Source organism: Chrysemys picta, chromosome 11 (assembly GCF_011386835.1).
Source record: "Chrysemys picta bellii isolate R12L10 chromosome 11, ASM1138683v2, whole genome shotgun sequence".
NCBI classification, from domain to species: Eukaryota; Metazoa; Chordata; order Testudines; family Emydidae; genus Chrysemys; species Chrysemys picta.
In genome coordinates this window covers 17,916,958-17,941,023 of record NC_088801.1, presented here as the reverse complement: position 1 = coordinate 17,941,023, position 24,066 = coordinate 17,916,958, and the positions used below count along the sequence as shown (strand labels likewise).

At 41.6% G+C, this 24,066-nt stretch overlaps 1 protein-coding gene across 5 annotated transcripts in view; it reads right to left on the bottom strand.

The window, feature by feature from the left end:
- The window catches only part of MGAT5 (alpha-1,6-mannosylglycoprotein 6-beta-N-acetylglucosaminyltransferase), a 259,845-nt gene that overhangs the window by 75,739 nt on the left and 160,040 nt on the right, over positions 1-24,066 (bottom strand). For all 5 annotated transcript variants that reach the window (XR_010591273.1, XR_010591274.1, XM_042855663.2 and 2 more), the window contains 3 exons: positions 23,436-23,605; positions 22,293-22,427; positions 11,126-11,259 (listed from right to left, as the gene is read on the bottom strand). Coding sequence is in view for 3 of the 5 variants with exons in the window: in XM_042855663.2 (XP_042711597.1) it covers positions 11,126-11,259; positions 22,293-22,427; positions 23,436-23,605 (439 nt within the window). In the remaining 2 variants the exon portion in view is untranslated. The remainder of the gene's footprint in view (positions 1-11,125; positions 11,260-22,292; positions 22,428-23,435; positions 23,606-24,066) is intronic.

Here is a 24,066-nt window from a genome sequence, read left to right as displayed (position 1 = left end):
TATTAATTCTTACTACTTTAAGTCCAACAGAACCAAAACAGCAATAGGGGTAAGTCATTCTTTTCTTACTCATTCATCACCAGTAATAAAAATTCTGAAGCTGGAACTTGATTAACAGTACTGTTTATGATGTTTAGCTTTATGCTACAGGTGAAAGACGATGGTATCTGAGCCAGAAGTACCCCAGTTTGACTTTTAGACCTTATTACAAGTTGCAGAGGTGGCAATTAGAAAAACACTATCTTTACACTTGTCGAGTGAGCTGGAAGACACTGAGGAACAATTAACCTGAAAGTCTATGCTGGCTTAATTATTACTACATACAGTCACCTGTTAAAATTTAACTGTACTTAAGTGTTGTTCAAATTTTACTTCCCAAAGTGGAAGAGGAGCCAACACAAAACATGGCACAAATCACTTTAATATGATGTCTCCATTTTAATTATTTTCATGTAAAATCACAAAAGAATATACAGAGGAGAGATGTAAGAGGTTAATATGAATTTTACTGTCTAGTTCACATAATCCTTATAAATATTGGGTGTAAATCTGGCCCCACTGAAGTAAATTGGGTTTGTTCATTAATTTCAATGGAGTTAGGATTTCACCCATTATTCTTATAAATTAAAATTATTTATTGGTGCATTACATTCTAAAAAGGACATTTCATAAAAAATGTTCTGTGACATTGCCTTCTGTATAAGACTTTTCTTACCAGCAACATCCAATAACTCTAGCCACCATTCTTTTGATGTATATAGAGATGTTATAGGTCCCCCATGAGTGTAAGAATTCCCCCCCTCCCCCCATTAATAAAGTGTTCAACTAGAGAGGGACTACCATATTAAGAGGAGGAGGCTACTCACCCTGTGCAGTAACTGTGGCTCTTCTAGACATGTCCCCCTATGGGTGCTCCACTTCAGGTTCATGTCCTCACCACATACTTTTGATCGGAAATTTTCATTAGTAGCGCCCATGGAGGTGCCCTAGTCATCCTTTTGTCCCACAGCAAGGCTATATAAAGCTGCATGGGTGAACCACCCTCAGTTCCCTCTCCATTGCCAAGTCTCTTAAGAAACTCCAAAGCAGAGGGGAAGGAGGACAGGTAGTGGCACACTCACAGGGTCACGCATCTCAAAGAACCACAGTTACTGCACAGGATGAGTATGGGTGCTTCACTTCAGGTGACTTCCAAGCAGAACCCCCAAAAGAAGGAGGGATCTTTGGAATCTAGTCCATAACTGAGAAAAGAACTGCATTGCTAACTGCCACATGTCATCTAGAGGCATCGATTAAGGCAGTGTCTGGAGAAGCTATGTACAGAGGATCATGCAGATCTCAGATACAGGGACATTTTTAAGGAGGGCCACACATGTAGACTGAGACCTCTTAGCACGCGCTGACACACCAGGAGGAGGTGGAATGTTGGCAACAACATAATAAGCAATAATATATCCGGAGATCCATTTTGACAGTCTCTGTGTAGAAATAGCAGATCCTTTAGATCTGTCTGCAAACAAAATGAATAGTCTTGGAGATTTCCTGAATGATTTAGTCCTATCCAGGTAGAAAGCCAGCACCCACCAGATACCTAGAGTGTGGACAGCAGTCTTCAAAATGGAATTATGTGGTTTTGGAAAGAAAATTGGTAGATAAGTAGTCTGATTCAGTAGTCTGAAACCCAGATAATACTTTAGGAAGGAATCTGCGATGTGACTATAAGGAAATCTAGTTCTTGTAGAATATTGTGAAAGGAGGGTCTGCCATTACTGCCCCAATTTCACCCACTCTTCAGGCTGATGTAATAGCCACTACAAAGGCTAACTACATAGGGAAGTTTAATAATGAGCAGAATGTCACTGGTTCAAATGGGCATTTCATGAGATTTCTAAGAACGAAACTGAAGTCCCAAACCAGAGCAGGGGCTTTCATCTATGGGAAAACGTTTCCCAATCCCTTCATGAACATTAAAGTTGGAGGATGAGCAAACAGTGAAACTCCCTAATTGTGGAATCCCTCAATGAACCTTGAGACAATCCTGTTTTTCCTTTAAATGCAAGAGGTCCTCCAGAACTAGCAGAAGAGGGGCAGAGTGAGGAACAACTTTCTGGAGGTTGCACCAATGACTACATCTTTTCCATTTTTGAAGGCAAGTATTTCTGATATTACTAAATGGTAGAAAAGAGTCCATCTGCTGGCTCTTCCCCAACAAGCCATCGAGGAGCCACATCTTGAGGTGGAGAGTTCTCGGATTAGGCAGCAGCCAGATGTGTCCAGCGACAGGAAATGAGGAATTATTGGAAGATTTATCGGTGGACACAGAGATAGGTGAAGCAGGTCAGGAAACCATGTCTGCCTCGACCATGTCAAGACTATTAGGATAAATCTGGCTTCGTCCTGTCTGATCTTGTTCACCACACTGAGAATAAGAGGTGTGGGGGAAATATGTAAAAGAGCTTCTATTTCCAAGGGAGGAGGAAGGCATCCCCCAATTAATTGAGGCCTAAGCTCTTCCCCTTGAACAGGTAGTATTTTTTGTTTGAAGATGTGGCGTAGAGCTCCACTTCTGAGAATTCCTACGTTCAAAATATGTCAATAAAAATCAGAGTCCAACTCCCACTTGTAGTCTTAGTGAAAAGACCTGCTGAGATGAAATTCTTATGTGATGTCTTATGCATCAGTTCCATAGCTTTATTGCCTTTGATGCAGAGGGAAATGGGATCTCGTCCCCTCCTGCATGCAGTACACATCGTCAGTCATGACTCTGATAGACTTGTCTTTGATGAGAGACAGAAAGCGATGGTAAGCATTTCTAAATCCTCTGAATTCCAATAGGTTGACACAGAGAGTGGTTTCTTGGGTGACTATCCGCCCTATATTGTATGAGCACTGAGGTGTGCCCCCATCCTGTTACCAGAAATTGGGCCAGCTAATAAGCTTAGGGAGGACTAATGACCCATCAGAGTTTGGCAGAAAGCCAAACGTTTATTATATTGATAGCTAGGCTCAAAAGAAGGGGGGGGGGGGGTCACACTCACAATTGCATACTCACACTCCCAGGACAGGCACGGCACTGGAGATGTCAGGATTCTTCAAGGTAAGCATCCCACAGCGCAGCGATGGATGGTGCGGTGAAGGTAAGTCTTCCCAAGGCATGATGCAGTGCACCGCAGCGAACCACTGGCCAGGCGGTCCGGGCAAAGGGCCTTCATGGGAGGTACAAGCTTGTGAGTACACTGCTGAGCACATGGCCCCTTCCCCTTTTAAGGACCTGCTTCTTATGGCCTGCGACTAGAGATGACTTGGCCGCATCTGGTTGGTCACACTTCACCTCAGGCAGTGTCCATGCATTGGGTGTGTGAGCACTGCCTAATTAGAGTCCCAGACACCTTGTCTAGCTCTTTTGATCTTCCAGCTGTTTTAGCAGCCCATTCATTTCACAAGCATTCCAGGAGGGAGTGAGGGGGAAAGCCACTTCACAGGTATTCAAAGAGGGAGAGGAGACGAGGGGGTGGAGGGGGGAGAAGGTGTAACAGATCTTTTGAACATACAGGTTATATAGAGCATTATACAGATCATTGCTGCTCCTGCAACACATCCCAACACAGATGCCTCTGTCATTACATGACCATTGGCACCAGCTGAAAGAAGGAACTCCAGCACTTACATTTTTATGATCTTGCCACCAGTTGGGGAACTGATACTTGTTTGTCTAAGCTGTGTCTGCTTGATGAACAAGCTATTCTGAGCCATCTCTAGAGACAGTGAAGGCATAATCTTGCATGATTTGTCACAAAAGTGCAAGCTTCCATGTGACCCAGAAGCTGAAGACAGTTTATAACTGAGATATGGGGGCTCATCTGAATAGACCTGACAAGGTCTGACAGTGCTAAGAAACTGTCCCTGGGAAGGAATGCCCTGGCTGCCAGGGAATCCAGGGATGCCCCTATAAACTATAATTTTATATGGTAGTCAGCATGGATTTTTCCACATTCAGTTGAAAGCCAAAGTCCACGAATAAGGCAAGCGTCCTCCATGTGGCAGAGAGCACCTCCTTATAAGACCGACCCTTGAACAGCCAATCGTTGAGACACAAAAACACTACAATTGCCTATCAATGCAGGTAGGTGGCCACTACTGCTAGAACCTTTGAGAACACCCTGGAAGCTGAGGAGAAGCCAAATGGGAGCACTCAGTATTGAAAGTGTCCTGGCCTATAATGGAATGCAGGTACCTTCTGTGGGATAGGTGAATCGCTATGTGGACGTATGCATCTTGAAGGTTAAGAGCCAAAAGCCAACCCCCTGAATCTAGTGAAGGAATTACACCTGCCAGACACCATCCTGAACTTTTGGGACCTCACAAATCTGTTTAGGAGTCTTGCATCCTAGATTGGTCCCTATCCTCCATTTTTCTTTGGCACAAAAAAGTACCCTGAGTAGAAACCTTTTCTTTTGTGCTTAGTGGGAACAGGTTCTATGCTCCTATATGAAGAAGGGAGTTTATTTGCTGTCTTAGAAAGAGCTTGGGTGGGAAAGAGGGATGAGGAGGAGGATGAAGGGAGGTAAAGTCGACGGTGTAGTCCGTTATTACTTCCAAAACCGTTACTCCGAGCTTGCCAGAAATGGAAGAGATGGTCTCTGCATCGGGGGGTGGGCAAATGATTGCAGCTGACAATCTAGGGAAGGGGGAGGGTTCAAACTCTCGATCATCCCATCAAGAAGCAGCAGCTGCCGCCGCCTGCTGCAAACTAGGGTCCGATGGATGAGAGGAACTCTTTCTCTGGAACCTTTTCTCTCTTCCTTGGAGGTTCCAAAGGTCTCTCTAAAAAAAGAAGAATTGCATGAGGCAGGATGTTTGGGCCGTTTGGGATCTACTAAATTTTCTTTTCTTTGAATGTGCAGATGGCCAATGAATGCAACGTGGCTCTACAGTGATATAGAGTGTGTCGTGAATTGTTGGTATTCTCTGCAAACAAATTCAGTCCATCAAATGGGAGCTCCTCTGTCATATTCTGGACTTCTGGGGAACCAGAAAACTGGAATCAGGATGCCCTGCACATCACCATGGCTGTGGAGATTAAATGCGCCACGGTGCATCTTGACAGTTATGGACCAGGACAGCTTGAAGGGTGTTGTGGCCAGTAACTGTCCCTCAGCAATAACTGCCTGGAATTGTTCCCTTTGGTCTGGAGAAAGGTGCTGGATAAAACAATTAAACCCTGTATAATGTGTGAAGCTGTATTTGGGCATTAGTTCCTCACATATCATAGCTAAACTCACATTCAGAGTACTACAGAAATCAAATATGATTATGGGGCTTCAACAGTTCATTCTTGAAAATCAGGAAACTGACTGACACCATAGAAAAGATAAGTTTATATACACACAGTATCTTTTTATGTCACTAGTGGATCCCTCACAATTTCAGTAAAATGGACAAAATGTACAGATTCACAAGTAAAATGAAAGAATTTCAGAGGATAAATCAAGCAGAAAAATAGTTTTATATATAATATTTACATAATACTTAAATTGCTTTTTGAGTAAGAAAAACATAGTTAGTTATATATATAGTAGTTTGTGGATGACATTAAAGTTGCCAAAGTAGACTTATGCATTTATTGTCAGGATCTGTGATTTCTGTTCTCAACACACGAATGCAAGAAATACTGATGCACCCAGAGGCACAAGGCTACAAGGAAGACTTCTAGGAAAACAGTCTAATGCACATTATACAGACAATGAAATCCTCTCAGTTATTCTATTCTCTATTTGACTATTGTGCCTTGAATAAACTACATGAAATCCAATTATAATTACCCTTTTCACAAAAAATATTTCAGCTACAGTCAGACAGAGAACTTTTAGACCAGACATATAGACCAGAGAAATTGACAGTGGTATTTAACAATGAATGGTGCAGAGAGAATAATACTGATCAAGGGCACCTTTTCCATTTTCTTTTATTTTAAGAAACGGATGCAAAGGAATGGGAAGGAAATATGAAGTTAAAAGAAAACACTAACATTGCTAGTTTGCGTTACTGCACTTACACGAAAACACATAAAAAGGGAAACAGAACCTCATGCTTCCGGATAACTCAGAGGACTGGCAATAAAATGTACAACGTTTTCCCAGTAAGTTACTATTCAAATATGGCCCATTTTAGTCATTATATTTGCTTTATGTGAAAAGTTGTGTTCCAGTCCAGATTGAAATAGCTTTATCTAAAATTGGCTACATTAAGAATTTCTACCAACTTTTGCCTGCCTGATTCCTGCTTGCTTGATTTTTATCCAGTAGTAATGGTCTTGCCCTCATAAACAAAGCCCTAGAAATAAAGTTGAGTTACAATCACACTGTAAAATCTTTACTGATAAGTATTTTAAGGTCACAACCCAATAAAAGATTGTGCTACCTCTGGGTGAGTGAGAGGCCAAGAAAGCTGGCTCTTTCCCAACAAATTTAGCAAGATGTCAAATCCTTGAGAGGTCTCCAGCACTGCAATTGCACATGTTTCAGAATGAGTTTGATTGACTTATATCTTTACCATCTCTGTTGTGATACAATGCCAAGTGCTGAAGAATCAGAATAACCACCATATGTAGAATTTAAAAAACCGGATGGATATTATCTGTTACACGCCAATAGTTTACGTGCACATATACTGTTTCAAATATAATTGATGAAGTTGTTCTGCGTAGAAGTAGTAAATCCTAGTATACATGCAACACTTTAAGAACTATTAAACCTTATAAAATCTCTGAAAATGGATAACTGTTACCCACATTTAAGAAGGGAGGAAACTAAGAGGGAAAAAAAGGTTATGCCATAAAGAGAATCAGATCCATAGCTGAGATTAGCTATCAGGACTCGTGTATCCAAGCCTGCTGCTCAGACCACTGGATGTACACTCATTACTCGACAAAAACAAGATTTGCTGTTTTGCTGCATTAAAAGTATTTTCCCTTTAAATAAAGAGAATTTAATGTGCATTAAACAGAGGGACTAAGAACAAGCTACAGATGATGGGCACAGGATTGCCCTTGCAACTATTATCCCAATGTACCACCATTCTGAGCTGCTATCTTGTGCAGGGCCTCATGCAGAAAGTTACGTACCAACTGTATTAAATAATGCCTCACAAATGAGCCCTGGTTTTAAATTTCTATTTGCGACAGGAACCAAGATTCTGAGATTAGGTCACCAGAAGCAAAAGGCACATTGGCTCAACCATCCACCCTCTCTCAAACCCTGCCTAGAACTGTCCTGTTCAGTAACATCCAGGAGCGCCGCCAGCTTTTCTGCCGCCCCAGGCGGCGGAAGGTCCCGCCCCGAAATGCCGCCCCCCTTGCAGAGGCGGCGGAAGCTCCCGCCGCATACCACTGCGGTCGCCGCCCCCCAAATTGTAGCGCCCTAGGCGACCGCCTAGGTCACCTAATGGGTTGCGCCGGCCCTGGTAACATCTCCTAGTCACAAATCATTACCATATTGTTTGTTACTTGCCACTAAACAATTGTGAATGCAGCTCCTTTATTTGTTGAACTTTCACTGTACTTCTCTAGGACTGTATGCATAGTGCATGACGAACTAAATGTGTCTTAGATTTTTACAGAGCAGTTAAACTCAGCAACATGGTAGACAGCAAGTAGCCAAGACTTGGCAAGTAGCCCCAAAATATAGCCAACAACGAAAAAGCAAATAAGGAGTTCTTTTACAGAATCTGCAACAATGAGGAACTCCCATTAATTCAGGGACAAGCTTCACAGGGTTCTAAATAAATTGGGTTTGGTTTACTTTCCGCTGTCAGCACTTGCACAGTAGATAAGCCTTGCTCTTGTGAAGGTTGGCAGCATATCGGCAACACTCTCAAAATGTTCCTGAGCTATTTCTCAGATAAACTGGGCACAAACCAGATCTCTCTCGACATTCGGCAAACATGTAATTCTTCCTTTCACTCCTCATTATTTCTTGGTTACTGTACGGAAAATAAAATCCCTTCCTTTTGTCTCTATTCCCTTAATCTGACCTGCTGCTTCATTTCATCCGGCCCTCAGCAAGTCTCAGTGCCGCAGGCCGGAAGCTCCGAGCCTGCCCCCCCGTGGGGCTGGAGCCGCGAGCCAGAGCTGTCGGCTCTGTGCAGCTCCCAGCATGTCCCCTAGGAGCATGGGTGATCAGGGAAGCTCCGCGTGTTGCCCCCACCCCCAGCGCCAGCTCCGCAGCTCCCATTGGCCGGGAACTGCAGCCAATGGGAACTGCGGGAGCGGCACCGTGCAGAGCCCCCTGCCCCCTCCGCATAGGGGCCGGACATGGTGGCCACTTCTGGGAGCAGTACGGAGCCCTGGCAGGCAGGGAACCTGCATCTAGCCCCGCTGTGTCACTGACCGAGAGCTGCCCGAGGTTAAGGGCTGCCTGGCCAGACCCCACACCCCGAACCCCCTGCCCCAGGTCAGAATCCCCTCTCGCACCCAAACTCTCTCCCGGAGCCCGCATCCCAAACCTCCCGCACCCCAACCCCCTGCCTCAGCCCTCAGCCCACTCACGCACTCCAAATCCTTTGGCCCCAGCCCGGAGCCCCTTCCTGCACCCCAAACCCTTCACCCCCAGCTCCACACCAGAGCCCGCACCCCCAGCCGGAGCCCTCACCTCCTCCCACACCACAGCCCTGAGCCCCCTCCCATACCCTGAACCCATCATTTCTAACCCCACCCCAGAGCTTAGGGGAAGCCCTGAGCCTCACCCCCCGCAGGGCTGTGTGTGACCTGTGACTGATTTTTTCTGTTGGTCAGTGGCCCCTGATAGAAAAAAGGTTCCTTGTCCCTGCATTAACCCCTTAGTGCTGCCAGAGTACAGGTGTCCTTTAGCAGCAGTTCTACTTAAAGAACAAAATGTCAGTATGAACCTCTGCATACAAGGTGAAAAAAGCCCAAACTCTGAAGGTTAAAGTTTGACAAGCTTGTCTGCCAAGTCTGAACAGGGAATAGTATGCCTGTTCTCACCATGCCCCTACCTAGCAAGCATCACCTGCTTTTGGGGTTGCACTGGACATTGGTACATGGATTGGATCCCAGAAGTAACTATGCATAACTGCATGGAAGTCCTTTTCCAGGCCTCTCCTGCTCTTAGACAGCCTGCAAAGGTGACTATTCTCCACCTGCTGCTGGAGACTACTGAAGTCTGAGCAGCTGTTAGACCCTTACCACATAGGGGTGAAACTGGAAGACTGCATAATCTTTCTCCATTATATGACAAAGCGACTATAACCCATGCACCTGACCGGGTATAGAAGATCGAAGAGAACAAAGATACTTCCAAGTTGTCAAGCACTACTTACCATCCTCTAAACCAAGTTGAGTATGGAAATTAAACATAACATGGTCAAAATTTTCAAGAGGGATTTTGGGTGCCCAAACTGAGACATGAAATTGGCCTGGTTTTCATAGGCCCAGCACTTTCTGAAGCTGACTCCCCCTCACCTTCTTTAAGAGGTCTTAAGTTGGACACTCAAAATCACTTTTAAATGTATGTGGGTTAAAATTTTCAAAAGTTCACTTCATGAATTATGAGAGAAGAAAAGACTCAATGGATTAAGAAATTTGTGAACAAAATGATATCTTATTCTGTCTCCTGGACATTTACCGAGGCAAAGTGGAGACCTTTCAACCTTCCCCCATTCTGTCAAGAAGGCGATATCTGTCTCCATGAATGTTCTACCTCATTTGACTGCAGTCCTAACACACTGAACCATTACAACTAAAACAGGAAAATTGGACACTTCTTTCTAGCAATCATTGTTGAAGTAGAGCAATATTAGCGCACACCTTGCCATTACTGAAAAGATGCATTGTGGTTGTCCAAAGGAAAAAAATCAAATATGTACTGTGTTTCAGCCAATAATGAATCTGTATATTCACAATAAATGCAGATGAGCTGTGTGTGTATGAAACGAATATAATGAAACGAGGTATCTTGATTGACCTCTGTAGGTTATTACTGTTTGGTTACCCAACATGACTAATGTTTGGGATTTATCAGGGTGTTTTTGACAACATTGGGTGGGATTCATTAATTTGTTATGTCCAAAGGGAATAATATAGGATAGGCATATATCTGGTGTCTTTTCAAGGAAAAAACCTGACTGTCCCCCAATAAACATGCTTGCCTTGTTTTTGCTGATGCCTGTTGAAATGGCATAGGAGGTGTTAGTTAGCTTGCCTAAAATCACATAAGTGAGTCACAGCTGCAGAGATAGGAATACAACCTAAAAGTTCTGGCTCCCAATTTCTTGATCTAAACACACTACACTCCCTACAACAATTTGATTAGCTGACACTGATTTTTCAGGCACACATATCAGGCATTGCATAAGTTGTCTAAATATTTCAGAGCCACTGAAAAGCTTTACTTTTTTTTTTAATAATAGTCAATAAGTGCAACTTTCAGCTACATTGTTCTCAAGTACATGTTTTAATTTTCAACAGAATTGCAGGTTGTTGGGTTCAAATAATTTGAATCAGTCCACCTCAATTTAAATGCTCATAACAGAAAAACAAACTGGGTACAAGCAAATCTTGAAACTATCTGCAAGGAAAACTACAGATGCAAAAATTATGTTGAATGATGGAGATTGTGAGTTTATGATATCTAAACGGAAAGCATTGTGCTCTGTTCAGTTAAAGACAAAACTTATGAAAAAAGGTATAAATACAACATCACAGCCTGAAGAACTCTGACTTAAAATGATCATATACAACAGTAATTTAGTCTACCAAATGGAATCACTCTGCAGATATGTCAAAAAACAACCACCAATCATTCTGCAGAAGCGTTTGAGAAACTGAAGCTAACAAAAGTGAACACCAGACATCAGTGTGTGTTGGAAAACTAATTTTAGAATAAACCTCCTTACCAAAATTTATATCCAGTTAATACTGTTCTTTTGTGCATTTGTGCTGAGTGTACTGCAGCTTTGCATGTTCAAAAACAGAATTACAAGCCCCCTGTCCTCTGCGTTTTGCTAGATTATGACCTAGCTTTTGAAACTGCAAAGATCTCCCTAATGGGAACATTCACTTTTAATTCTAGCTCTAGAAGCAATTATATATGAAAACAAGGATACTTACGGAACATTGTATAAAACTGCTGTGGATTAAGGTTCCATTTCCCCCATGGCGTCTTGTGGCCTTTAGACTGGGCATAATGAGCATGATTAAACTCAGGTTCAGTCCCGAACGAATCCAGTACTCGTAACATACACCTGAATGAAAAACAAGCAATTAAAATCGTTCATGTTCTTCTCTGACTACGCTTTTCTTTTAAATTTAAGAACTTCCTTTACCCAGAACAAACCTTAATCATTTCTAAATTGTGCAATCACAAAAATGTTTTTTACTGTTTATTTTCATTGAAATAATAAATGTCACCAAGCATAGATGCAACCAAACAGGCTTTGAGAAGAACAAATGTGGAGAAAGTGGATAAGGAAAAGTTATTTAATTATTCCTATAATACAAGAACTAGGGGTCACCAAATGAAATTAATAGGCAGCAGGTTTAAAACAAATAGAAGAAAGTTCTTCTTCACGCAGCGCACAGTCAACTTGTGGAACTCCTTACCTGAGGGGGTTGTGAAGGCTAGGACTATAACAGCGTTTAAGAGAACTGGATAAATTCATGGTGGTTAAGTCTACTAGCCAGGATGGGTAAGGAATGGTGTCCCTAACCTCTGTTTGTCAGAGGGTGGAGATGGATGGCAGGAGAGAGAGCACTTGATCATTGCCTGTTAGGTTCACTCCGTGTGGGGCACCTGGCATTGGCCACTGTCAGTAGACAGGATACTGGGCTAGATGGACCTTCGGTCTGACCAGGTACGGCCGTTCTTATGTTCTGTTCAAATGTAGATTTCAAAAGTCACTAACAACTGTGCATTCATATAAAATGCACATGTCTGGTATTTGGTTTTGTTGGATACACTTTATTAACTTAGCATATTCATCTGGGACTAGCTGCTTAAAGGCACAGTGTAAAGAATCAAAGCAAAAGGTTTTAAATTCCTCTCTGTCCCTAATTTATAGCAAAAACTAGAAAAGATTTAAAAGTATAATTTACCTCTCTCTTTGAATCCTTCCACTGGCTCTCCCTTCTCTATCACATCAAACATAAGCTGTTTGTCTTTACTTTCCAGGCCCATCATGGCCTATCCTCACTGTAGCTGGCATCTCTCATTCACTACTGAAATGCTGACTCCTGCTAAGGATTGGCCCATGATGCCAACCTCCACTTGTTAACTTTTCAGACAAGCACCTTTGTGCTTTCTCCCATACTGCTCCCTCACGGTTGGAAGGAGATCTCCTTAATCATATGCAAAGCTACCTCATTATCTCCCTTCAAATCACTCCTTAAAACTTTTTTTTTTTTTTTTTTACCTTGATGCCTACAACTTGACAGCAGTTAGGCCACTAGTTTGTTGAGACCACTGTCAGTCATGCCGACCAATGTTGTCTGTTTCCTTGCACTCCCATCTGTCTGTATCGAGCTGTTGTTTCTTGTCTTATGTACAGACTGAAAGCTCTGGGGGGCAGGGACTATCTTTGTGTTCTATGTACAGCTCCTAGCACTACAGGGTCCTGGTCCATGACTAGGGCCCCTAGGTTAATGTAATTCAGATAGAAAATAATGACTGCTGACTCTTCTAAATGGACACTGATTCTAATTTTGGTGTCTCCTAATCTTTTTAAGGGCTGAGAATGGTCTCCCTCCAACAACCCAAGCGACACATACGGTTTGAAAGGGAGCAGAACTGCCCCCCTTCCCCCAAAAAAGAGCAAAATATGGGTTGTAGCAGATAGATGGCAGGGAGCTTGTAAAAGTGGGGTCTACACCAAAGTGTGCTATAGAGTATAGCTCTGCAGGGTTTGATCTATGTCACTGCACATTGAGGGCGAAGGCATGACCAACTGATCTACAGCTACATGGATCCACTTTCCATCCCCCACTGGTGAGGGTCCTGCAGCTGCATGAGTTACTAAGGGGAACAGATTGCAATAGCTATGTAATAGCCAATGACTTGGTGAGCACCTGCTCTCCCTTTTGAGAAGTGATCTACCCTCCCAGCCCCCATACACTACCTTATTCATAAGCTCATTTCCTCAGAAAGGAAGAAAGAACTTAGCCCTAAAAATACATATGTACAGTCATCTGTAGTCATTTGTTTCACACATTTTTTTTACAATTTCTCCTCCAGCCCCCAATGTCTAAATGAAAATTCATAAAGCAATGGCAAATTGTAGCTTTAATATGAAATGTTACCTTCATATTTGAGAGCACAGGACAGAATAATTTACACGTTTTATCCCTATAGGGATCTTTCAAGCAAAATGAATAGAAAAATACAACATACTGTGAATCGCAAAACAACAAAGCTGACAGTTCAGTTTCTGTAGTAGTTATTCAGTGTTTTATGTCAACTGTTTTCATTGAGAACGTTTTACAACAGTGGCAATTATCTCTGCATCACAGAGAACACTCCAGCAGGACAAAAACAGACTCTGCAGCAGTAAATCGGAGAGTAAGAACAGCATTCTTGTTTCTTGGGTAGTCTCAATCCAGCATTCCTAATAAATGCACACTTTGGGCAGATGTGTGGCTTGAGAGACTTCTAGGAATCTGAAGAATTGAGACCTCATTGGGGCCTGTTGAATCATCTACATGAGGAGCACAAATGCTTCAGGTATATTTAATGCTACATGTACAGGCTGATTTAAACAGCTGGATCTGTAATTGGAAAGGATCCAATATAGAGAAAACAAAGGTCTCTGAAGCAGCAGGATGACAGAGATACAGAAGTGATGGAAGGTGCAGCTGAAAGCAAGCTAATCAAGGAGGGAAGTAAATGAAGGGTGTGTTTATTCGAAAATGGCATGTGGGAATGGAGAAATGAATAAGGAAAGGGAAGGTCAGTTAAGAAAGGTCTGGAAAGGCAAACCTGAGCCATAAGACACAGCAGGGTGTGTGTCATGACACATGAAGACAGTTAGAGTGCCTTCAAACTGCTGTAAGGCTGACAAGGGTATGCAGTGGCATGCTTGGTTGAGTCTTAATGGATTTTATTTAAAATGAGACATTTATGTTGAACAGCAGTACTCTAAGTGTTACAAAAATAATTATGTACCACGAATTCTTGGATATATTTGCTGGTTTTAAACCATCTCCACAGAACACACTGTAGCAGAAAGTATTAAATGAAGTCTGAAGTGTCCTATGCTTCCGATAGCTTGGGAGTGAGGGAAGATCTTACTGAAAACTGTGCTCAGACACCACATTATTACATTAGTACTTAATCGTTTAAATATATCAAGTTTTTCAGAAGCACCTTTATGACAAGCTGGGACTGTTCTTACTGTGGTCTTTGAATGCTGACAGGGGAGTGTGGCTAGGATAGTCTGCACTGGGGGATTGGGAGACTGACTGACGAATACCTGAGCATGTAACATGAGAACCCAGGAAGGGGTTAAAGGCCAGGTGACACCTTTGCCTGGGAAACTGAACAAAGGCTGTGGGAGGGGTCGCTGAAGGGAGTGTTTCAGGAGCTGGCTGGTGATATGGCTGGGAGGCAGACGGGGCTCTGACCTCCCAAGGGGGCTGGGGTGCCCGGGGACCCCAAGATGGACCTAACTGAGGGGGATCCTGTTGTCTGTGCCTGCAAGACCTGTCTTGGACTGTGTTCCTGTTGTCTAAATAAACCTTCTGCTTTACTGGCTGGCCGAGAGTCATGGTGAATCGCAGGAAGCCAGGGGTGCAGGGCCCTGAGTCCCCCACACTCCGCAACAACCTTTCAAGAGACTCTTACCTACAGTGAGGTCACTATAAATCTGCCTAATGTATTTAAAGTAAGAAAAAAATAAAATCAAACAACTGAAATATCCACATTATTTAGTATATTTTCTATAAAAACTTAAGAGTGAGCAATAAACCTCTAGGTCTATGAAAGGAAGATAGGATGGAGAACGGGGACTGGATTTTTTTTTTTTTTTTTAAAGTAACAACCTCCCCCTGATTTCCCTATAGTTTGGGTTTTAACATTGTTAAAGTTACAGTAGCTGATGCTTATTGTTGTTTTTCCTTGCCTGTACTAATAGTTTACAATCATTCAACAATGCTTCGGTAACACCATTCCTGACACCTACTGTCAGCAATGGGTGGCTTTTCCAGTGTAGGCCACAGAATCTTTCTAGCTAGTTAGGACCTGCATTTCTAATGTAAAAATTTAAGCAGACTTCCTTTCAGGGCTTCTTTATACAGAATACCATCAGATTAGGCCTGAATAAGCACTGGGAGTGTTTGGGTCATTATAAAATCTAAACTTACTTTCCCCAATACTAATTTCTCCCTACTGTTACTCACACCTTGTTGTCAACAGTCTGTAATGGGCCACTCTCTTACCATTTCAAAAGTTATTTTTCCTCCCTTGGTATCCTGCTGTTAATTGATTTATCTCATTAGCCTGAACTCACACTTGGTAAAGCAATCCCCATCCTTACATGTATTTATACCTGCTCCTGTATTTTTCACTTCATGCATCCGATGAAGTGGTTCTAGCCCATGAAAGCTTATGTCCAAATAAATTGGTTAGTCTCTAATGTGCCAAAAGGACTCCTCGTTTTTATTTATACAGAATGTTGCTCATTTTGAATAGCAGTTGTGTTATACATCAAAGCCAAATCAGTTTCGGTACATTCGTGATACTGGCAGCACCAATGATACTGGACATACAGCATGTGTTACCTGATGTCATCACTGGTGCTACAAGCAAGAGAAATGAACAAAAACAGGATTTGGTTCGTTCAGAATTTCAGAACTCCCAGCAGCAAGAGTTGCTGCTTTTGGAGCTGCTAACTCTAGTTACCTAATTTGAAATCATCAATAACTTCCTTTGAGCTAAAGTTCTCTTACAAAACAGCAGTGAATATTGAAATGAACAAACAGCAAGTTCGAATTTAATTCACATTCAAGCCTGTTCTGTACAAGCAGACTAAACTGGTCAGCATACGGACATCTGCTGAGAGAATTTAACTGACATAAAACTAAGGAATGCGAGCACAGAAACACTCTTAGCTTCGCTGTAGAACAAAAAAAGGGCTCATACTGTAGTTATAACAAGAACTGTACAGCTATTAAATATTAATAAATAAAGACAGCAATTAGTAAAGAAGCAATGATAAGGTAGCAGTTCTATATGATAATGTTCATTCTATTGGAATAAACTAAAATATATGTAAACATCTGCTTTGACACTGGAATTATCCACGTTAAGTAACAAATTCTTTCACTGACAAAATTTGCCAAGAAGCTTATGTTACTCTGTGTTTGTGTATGGGGGAAGGGGCACTGGTAACCAATTTATTTTAAAAAGCAAAACTAAGAAAAATTGTAGTTCACACAAATTTGTTTAGAGCCAAATTTAATTGCAAAACTCATGAACCAGGATAAAAGTTGAATTAGAAAAAAATAGGGAAAATATATTGACATTTTAAGATGTAATGATTCATGAAATAAAAAAAATGGAAAGCTAATCAAACAACCTTGGTGTCATGCTACATTTACATATCTTCATTATAAAACATGGCAAATAGGAAATTAAATGGAAAAAAAAAGGAAGGGACCATTTTCATTTTACACATTTTTTTTGCCATTCTGGCCTAATGATAGAATCATATCTGGCAGAAAGACAACCAAAGAAATTCAGTGGAAAACAAGATTAGATTGATTAGTGTGCTCCTCAGAGCAGAACCTATCTTTATTTCGAATTTCCTTCCAAGTACCTATGAGACAATTCTGTAATGTGCAAGCTTGGGCATGAGCGTAATTTAAAATAAGCCTATGATGGAAAAGATGGAACTTAGAAAAAACTGAGGCTGGGAGAAAGGCTAAGCTGACTTTTTTCTGCCTCCATGAGAATACATTTCAGTACATTCACTTTAAAAAAAAAAACGAATTTATTGGGAATTTTGAGTGACACCACCAACTTGATTTAGAAGCAATTTAGAAACAGTCAAGATTGCAAGTCATACAAAAAAAAATATTTTATTAAATCCAGGAGTTTGGATTCCTTTTTACAGCACACTGAAACATTTTGCAATAAGCTATTTTAGACCTGCTGGTTTCCGGTGTGGTGGGGAGAGAGACAGAGAGACAGAAAGAGAATTTATTTCAGCACTCAACTACCCTGACAGTTTTTTTCCCTAATATCTTGCTGCAATTTAAGCTCATGGATTCTTGTCCTATTCTCAGAGGTTAAGGAGAATAATTTTTCTCCCTTCTTGTAACAACCTTTTATGTACTTGAAAACTGCTATCATGTCCCCCATCAGTCTTCTCTTCTCCGGACTAAACAAACCCATTTTTTTCAGTCTTCCCTCACAGGACATGTCTAGACCTTTAACCATTTTTGTTGCTCTTCTCTGGACTTTCTCCAATTTGTCCACATCTTTCCTGAAATGTGGCGCTCAGAACTGGATACAATACTCCAGTTGAGGCCTAATCAGCGCAGAGTAGAGCAGAAGAATTACTTCTCGTGTCTTGCTTACATCACTCCTGTTAATATATCTCAGAATGATGCTTGTTTTCTTTGCAACAGTGTTACACTGTTGATTCATATTTAGCTTGTGATAGATCCACTCTGATCCCTAGATCCCTTTCTGCAGTACTGCTTCCTAGGCAGTCATTTCCCATTTTTTTACTCCTGAGGGAATTCTGCTCCAAAAAAATTAAAAATTCTGCATACATTTTAAAATTTAACAAAACTGCATATTTTGTCAAAATAACACAGTATGATCACACCATTTTCAATTATTTGCAAATTACAAAAATAACTGAAAATGGTATGATTATATATTTTGTGTTTGTGTTATTTTAACAAATAAAATATGTAGAACTTTGCAGAATTTTAATTTTTTGGTAAATAATTCCCTCAAGAGTACCAGGGCTCTGTGTGGTGCAATTTGGGTGCAGGCTGCTCGGTGGGAGGCCCGGGGGAGGAGAAAGAATCTGGATGCACAGGGGCTCGGTGCAGGGTTCTGCGTGCAGGAGGAATGGGACTCTGCAGGGGAGTCCAGGTGAAGGTGGTTAGGGCTCAGTGGGAGAGGGAAACTGGGGGGTGGCTCAGGGTGCAGATGGTTGGGGCTCAGTGGGGTGGGGGTCCAGGGGTCCTTATGTAGGGGGTGAGGCTTAGCAGGGGTGTTTGGGGGGCTTGGTTGGGGGGGATTCTGGGTGCCTGGGTAGGGGGAGGGGCCACTGTACAGGGAGCTGCTTCCTGTTTGCCCAAATGCCCCACCCTTCCCCCCCTGGTGCAGAGCTTTCTGCAGCCAGGGAAAGTTTCAGGGGGTTGATCTGACCCAGCCCCGGCTACTCTGTGCAGGGAAGGGGAAGGGGGAACTCCATCTCTGTTCTTCTCTGTCTCCCTCCCCCGCTCACCGCCCAGCTGGGACCAAGGTCCCACCAAGGTCCCAGCTGTGCCCAGGGCATCCCCAGACCCAGAGTGATTTACCTCTCTCCCAGCAGACCAAACAGAGCGCCTGAACTGCCGGGACGGGGGAATGAGCATTGGTGCAGCTTTTCTTTGCTTCCCCACACAAACCATTTTCTGCAAGGAAGCAAAGGGAATCTGCGGGGCGGGGCATTTTTCTGCTGCACTGCAGTGGCTCAGATTTTCTCCAGGAGTTCCATTTTGTATGTGTGCAACTGATTGTTCCTTCCTAAGTGGAGTACTTTGCATTTGTCCTTATTGAATTTCATCCTATTTACTTCAGACCATTTCTCCAGTTTGTCCAGATCATTTTGAATTTTAATCCTATCCTCCAAAGCACTTGCAACTCCTCCCAGCTTGGTATCATCCGCAAACTTTATAAGTGTACTCTCTATGCTATTATCTAATCATTGATGAAGATATTGAACAGACCTGGACCTAGAACTGATCTCTATGGGACCCCACTTGATATGCCTTTCCAGCTTGATAGTGAACCACTGATGATTACTATCTAGGAACCAGTTATGCACCCACCTTATAGTAGTTCCATCTAAGTTGTATTTCCCTAGCTTGTTTAGGAGAAGGTTATGTGAAACAGTATCAAAAACCTGACTAAAGTCAATATATACCACATCTACCACTTCCCCCGCATCCACAAGGCTTGTTACCTTGTCAAAGAAAGCTATTAGTTTGGTTTGGCATGATTTGTTCTTGAAAAATGTTACTTATCACCTTATTATCTTATAGGTATTTGCAAACTGATTGCTTGATTATTTGCTCCATTATCTTTCCGGGTACTAAAGTTAAGCTGACTTGTCTGTAATTCCCCAGGTTGTCCTTATTTCACTTTTTATAGATTGGCATTATACTTGTCCTTTTTCAGTCCTCTGGAATCTCTCCCATCTTCCATGACTTTTCAAAGTCAATTGCTAATGGCTCAGATATCTCCTCAGTCAGCTCCTTGAGTATTCTAGGATGTATTTCACCAGGCCCTGGTGATTTGAAGATACCTAACTTGTTTAAGTAATTTTTAACTTGTTCTTTCCCAATTTTAGCCTCATATCATACCTCATTTTCACGATCATTCACTGTGTTAGATGTCCAATTGCAACTAAATCTTTTTGGTGAAAACTGAAAGAAAAGTCATGTAGCACTTCTGCCTCCCCTCCTCCCTCATTGAGTAATGGGCCTACCCCTGCCCTTGGTCTTCCTCTTGCGTCTAATGTATTTTTAGAATGTTTTCTTGTTACTCTATCTCTAGAGCTAGTTTAATCTCATTTTGTGCCTTGGCTCTCTAATTTTGCCCCTACATACTTGTGTTATTTGTTGATATTCATCCTTTGTAATTTGACCTAGTTTCCACTTTTTTGTAGGACTCTTTTTGGAGTTTCAGATCATTGAAGATCTCCGGGTTAAGCCAGGGTAGTCTCTTGCCATACTACTTATCTTTCCTATGCAGTGGAACAGTTTACTCTCATGCCCTTAATAATAATAGCAGTTAATGGCCTCAGTTCAGTTCCCAGTGGACAGATATTTATACATCGCAAAGGCCACCACAACTTGTAGCCCCAGTAAACTCAATAGGCCAGAGATTGAACTACCCATTCATCCTTAAAGATGGGTCTCTCCAGCTCAAAGTTGGGACAGTGTGTGAAAGGTATTGCCACTGACTGTGCAAGTACTATTTCAGTGGATAAACAGAGGTTCCTCAGTCTCCAGTGTCACCTAGCAGCTCTGTGTTCTTGGGGAACCAGGGCACAGTACCCAGCCTGTCTGACTCACAAAAGACCTCCCCCCCCATTCCCCCCAGGCCTCTGCTTGAACCAGAACCGTTCAGAAGACAGACTTACAAAAAGCAATGAAAAGGCAGTAGGAGACGCACCTAAACCCCTGGGATAAGGATGACAGGATTAAGGAAACTCCCCTAGCCTCATTTGCATGGAAGATGGACAAGGAGACATCTCCATTAGCATACAGAATGGAGAACAAAGATTCCAAGGCAAGAACTGCACGGAACTCTGGGACCAGAAAAGCAGGGAAGCACTGCATGATGGGGGAATCTCTGCTCCAGATGTTAATGAACCCATGCCTGCACACACCCAGCTCAGTAATTATCAGACCAATTCTAGTAATAAATCCTTTATTAGTATCCAAGACAATGAAGCTCCCTAATTGTATTGTGAGCTCCCTCCAAGGAACACCGCCCATAGCCGGGAGTGATCAGCTCCCATTGGCTACCCTGAACAAAACAACTTTGATATACTCCCTTGAGCCATCAGTTCACACAAACAAATCTAGTGTTCCCCCTTGAACCATTGTTGTTTCTCTACAAAAACCCCTACCCATGCTCAAGTAAGTGTTCTGATGCCTGGATCCAAAATCTGGATCTTCTCCTGACTGATCATGCTGGGGGCTCTGCCTGTCTCCAGCACTCTGGACCCTCAGTTACCACCACCACCTGGGACCCCTGGTTGATTCAAGCTTCATGGAGTAGTGAGAACCCAGTTCTCTCTCTCTCTCTAGTTATAGCCTTCTGACCCTACTTGCGTGATCAATTATAGTTTTCTAACCCTGACTTTTATAATCAAATTTAAGTTAGATTTAATATTCTAACTGTTTTGTTTGTTTGGCTCCCCTATGGTTATTACCTGGCAATAAATAATTTTCATGATAAAGCTGGTTGCTTCTCTCTCTCCCTTGTGCATGTTTCTTTTGTTTTCTCATTCGCTCTGCAGCAGTGCTCTTCATACCTAAGATAAAAGATCCCTGCAGTGCCCCAAAATCCTGTGGGGTTTGCTCATCAAGTGGGTTACTACCAGAACAATTGTAACGTGAAAGTGGGGATAGAGACATGCTGAACCTGGGACATAAGAGGGTGGCATCTTGGAAATGCTGCTCGATCCAGTCTGCTGAATCCAAGGGCCTATGAGGGTGACAGCTTGGAAATGCTGCTCGATCCAGCCTACTGAGTCCAGGGACACATAAGGCATCAGCTTGGGAGTGCTGAGTAACCTGGTCCTCTCAGACGTGCTCTGTTAATGTGTGTGTGTCTGATTCTGGGGCTGGAAGAACCCAGCCCCCGGGGAACATAGGTCCTGCAGGATAGCTCCGTGGGGAGGGAACTTGCAGCAGGGATAAGTAGAGCGCCATATGAGAACACAAGTGACATATGCAGTACATTGACAGAAGTACAGAAACTGCTCTCCCCAGAAGAGTCACTCTAATAAATGAGCATACCCCAAAGTAACAGGCAAAGCTGGTAACACCAGGACTGTCAATCCAACACCTTTCATGAGGACTAAGTTAGTGATTTTGTTTTACATTATAGAAGATGACACACACTACTTCAATTGAAAAAGTGAACTCAATTTGCTTGCTGATACATTTATCATTTGATTTAAGGTAAAAAGAACAACGCACTCATAAGGAGCAAATGAGAGCGCGAAAGTAGCAGCTTAGGTGGAATACATAATTTCAACAATATAACAATATTCTGAAATGCTAAAATGCATCTCTGATGCATCTTGCAGACTTTCAAAGGGGAGGAGAAAGATGGTTTAGAAAAGAAAAAGGCGATAGACTCTTTATGCATTATTCTCCTAACAACAATGAAAGACGTAAAGTAGTTTTTAACAGCTTAATTTTCAAATAAATTCAGTTCAGACTGGATCGTACTCAGGTCAGTATTTTATATATTTACTGCACATGTGCTACTCAAATGCTTTTGTTAAAGAGCTTCTGCAAATGGTCAGATAAGAGTAATACTTACTGGTAATGAACCCACGATGGACCAAGCGTTTTCTTAAACTGAGTAAGTCCCACAATATCAATGTAAATGAGTTCTACCACTTTATCTCCCTGGGTGGGGCAGCCAGATCTGTTACCTACAACCTTCTTCATAATCCTATTCAAAAAGAAAAAAACGGGGGGTGGGGGGGAGAGGGGGAAGGAATATTTCAGCACCTTTCTGCATTCACGCGATATGCAATTTGTATTGATAATCCAATTACATTAAAAAAAATCACATTGGTCAATTATTCTAATTTTGCAAAGACAATAACTGCATATGTGCCATTTTAATCTCTTACTGTTGAAAGCCAGTAAAACATTCTAAAAAGTTTACTGCAAAATGGATTAAGTACAGTAAAACAGAGACTTCTTATAGTAGACTCTTGTCACTGAGTATTTTCTCTAGTCTAAACAGAGGTACAAATATAACCTGAGCAGCAATTTTCACAAAGCAAATGCGATATACTGAAGCAATTTGGATATCACTTATAGTATTTTATTAACTATTTTATTATATCAGAATTCACTATAATATGGTTTCATTGTATATATTGTAAAAATGAAAGCTACAGAAAAAAGGACAAATGCCCAATCTTAAACCAGTGCATTATAAAAAGCATTAAAGCAGGACGAAGTGTCACTGAGACTAAAAACCAAAATGACTTTATCCTACAAAAGAAACTAATGTAAATTTGACTGAAATATAAGCATTTTCAGAGCACTTAACTGCATTAAAATTAATTTATTTAAGACTCTAAATAGCTGGATGCGGAGTGGGGAATATTATAAATTTAAGCTAAAGGACATGGAATTAGAATAGTCAGTAATGTATCTTGTTGCAGATGTTTAAAGCACCTGCAATGGTAAAAAATTAAGCTGCTTAGTTTGAATTTTCCAGCATTAATTTATGAAATCTCAGGAGGCTGCAGCTACAATGAAAACATATTATCCTTTTCACAGTGCATATATTTAGCTCATGAAAATAATCTTCTTATCTCCTGTTTAGTGAATTATCACTTTCATTTTCCTCTTGAAGAAATTATAGACAGTACTAATAGAGGCTTCAGGAGTTTACAATTTCTTTTTTGTATTCTAGTTTCAAAATTGAAAATAATCTTCTTACTCCTTGAGCTCTGCCAGTGAAGATGAAATCCTAATGTCATGGCCCAGTAAGTAGAGAGATGTAATTAAATCACTCCATTGGACTAATTCACCAAGTGGGCCACCACTAAATGCATTCTCTGCGATCTTGAATCCAGATTCCTTTGTTAAAAGTCCCAAATGAACAAGGATCTGAAAAAGAAAGCCACATGTAAGCAGTAACAACATTAATTCTGCAACTAATTAACCAATGTACTTTATGTTGGTTCCTTCTTGCTGTCTCCACATTCCAACTCAAACATTTGGTTTTTTAGCCAATTTAATCAAAGAACTGTTACATTTCTCAATAGCCCTGCCACTCTACTAATTGTAATAGTACTACTTCATTGCTTTAGACCATTTTTACAAACCACTGGAGTGCCTTTTTAAATCTTTTACATCCTCAGATATGATCTAAACAATATGATTACACAACAAGAAAATGCATTTAAAATGAGGGGAAACAGACTGAGATGGAAAAAAAATATGATTCTATATATAAAAAGGTGTTTGCCTTTTTATTCCAATAAAGTTTGAGATCAAAAAGATTATAACAAGGAAAACAGAAAATAAAATGTTACAATTAACTCACATTTTATACAATATGTGAAGCT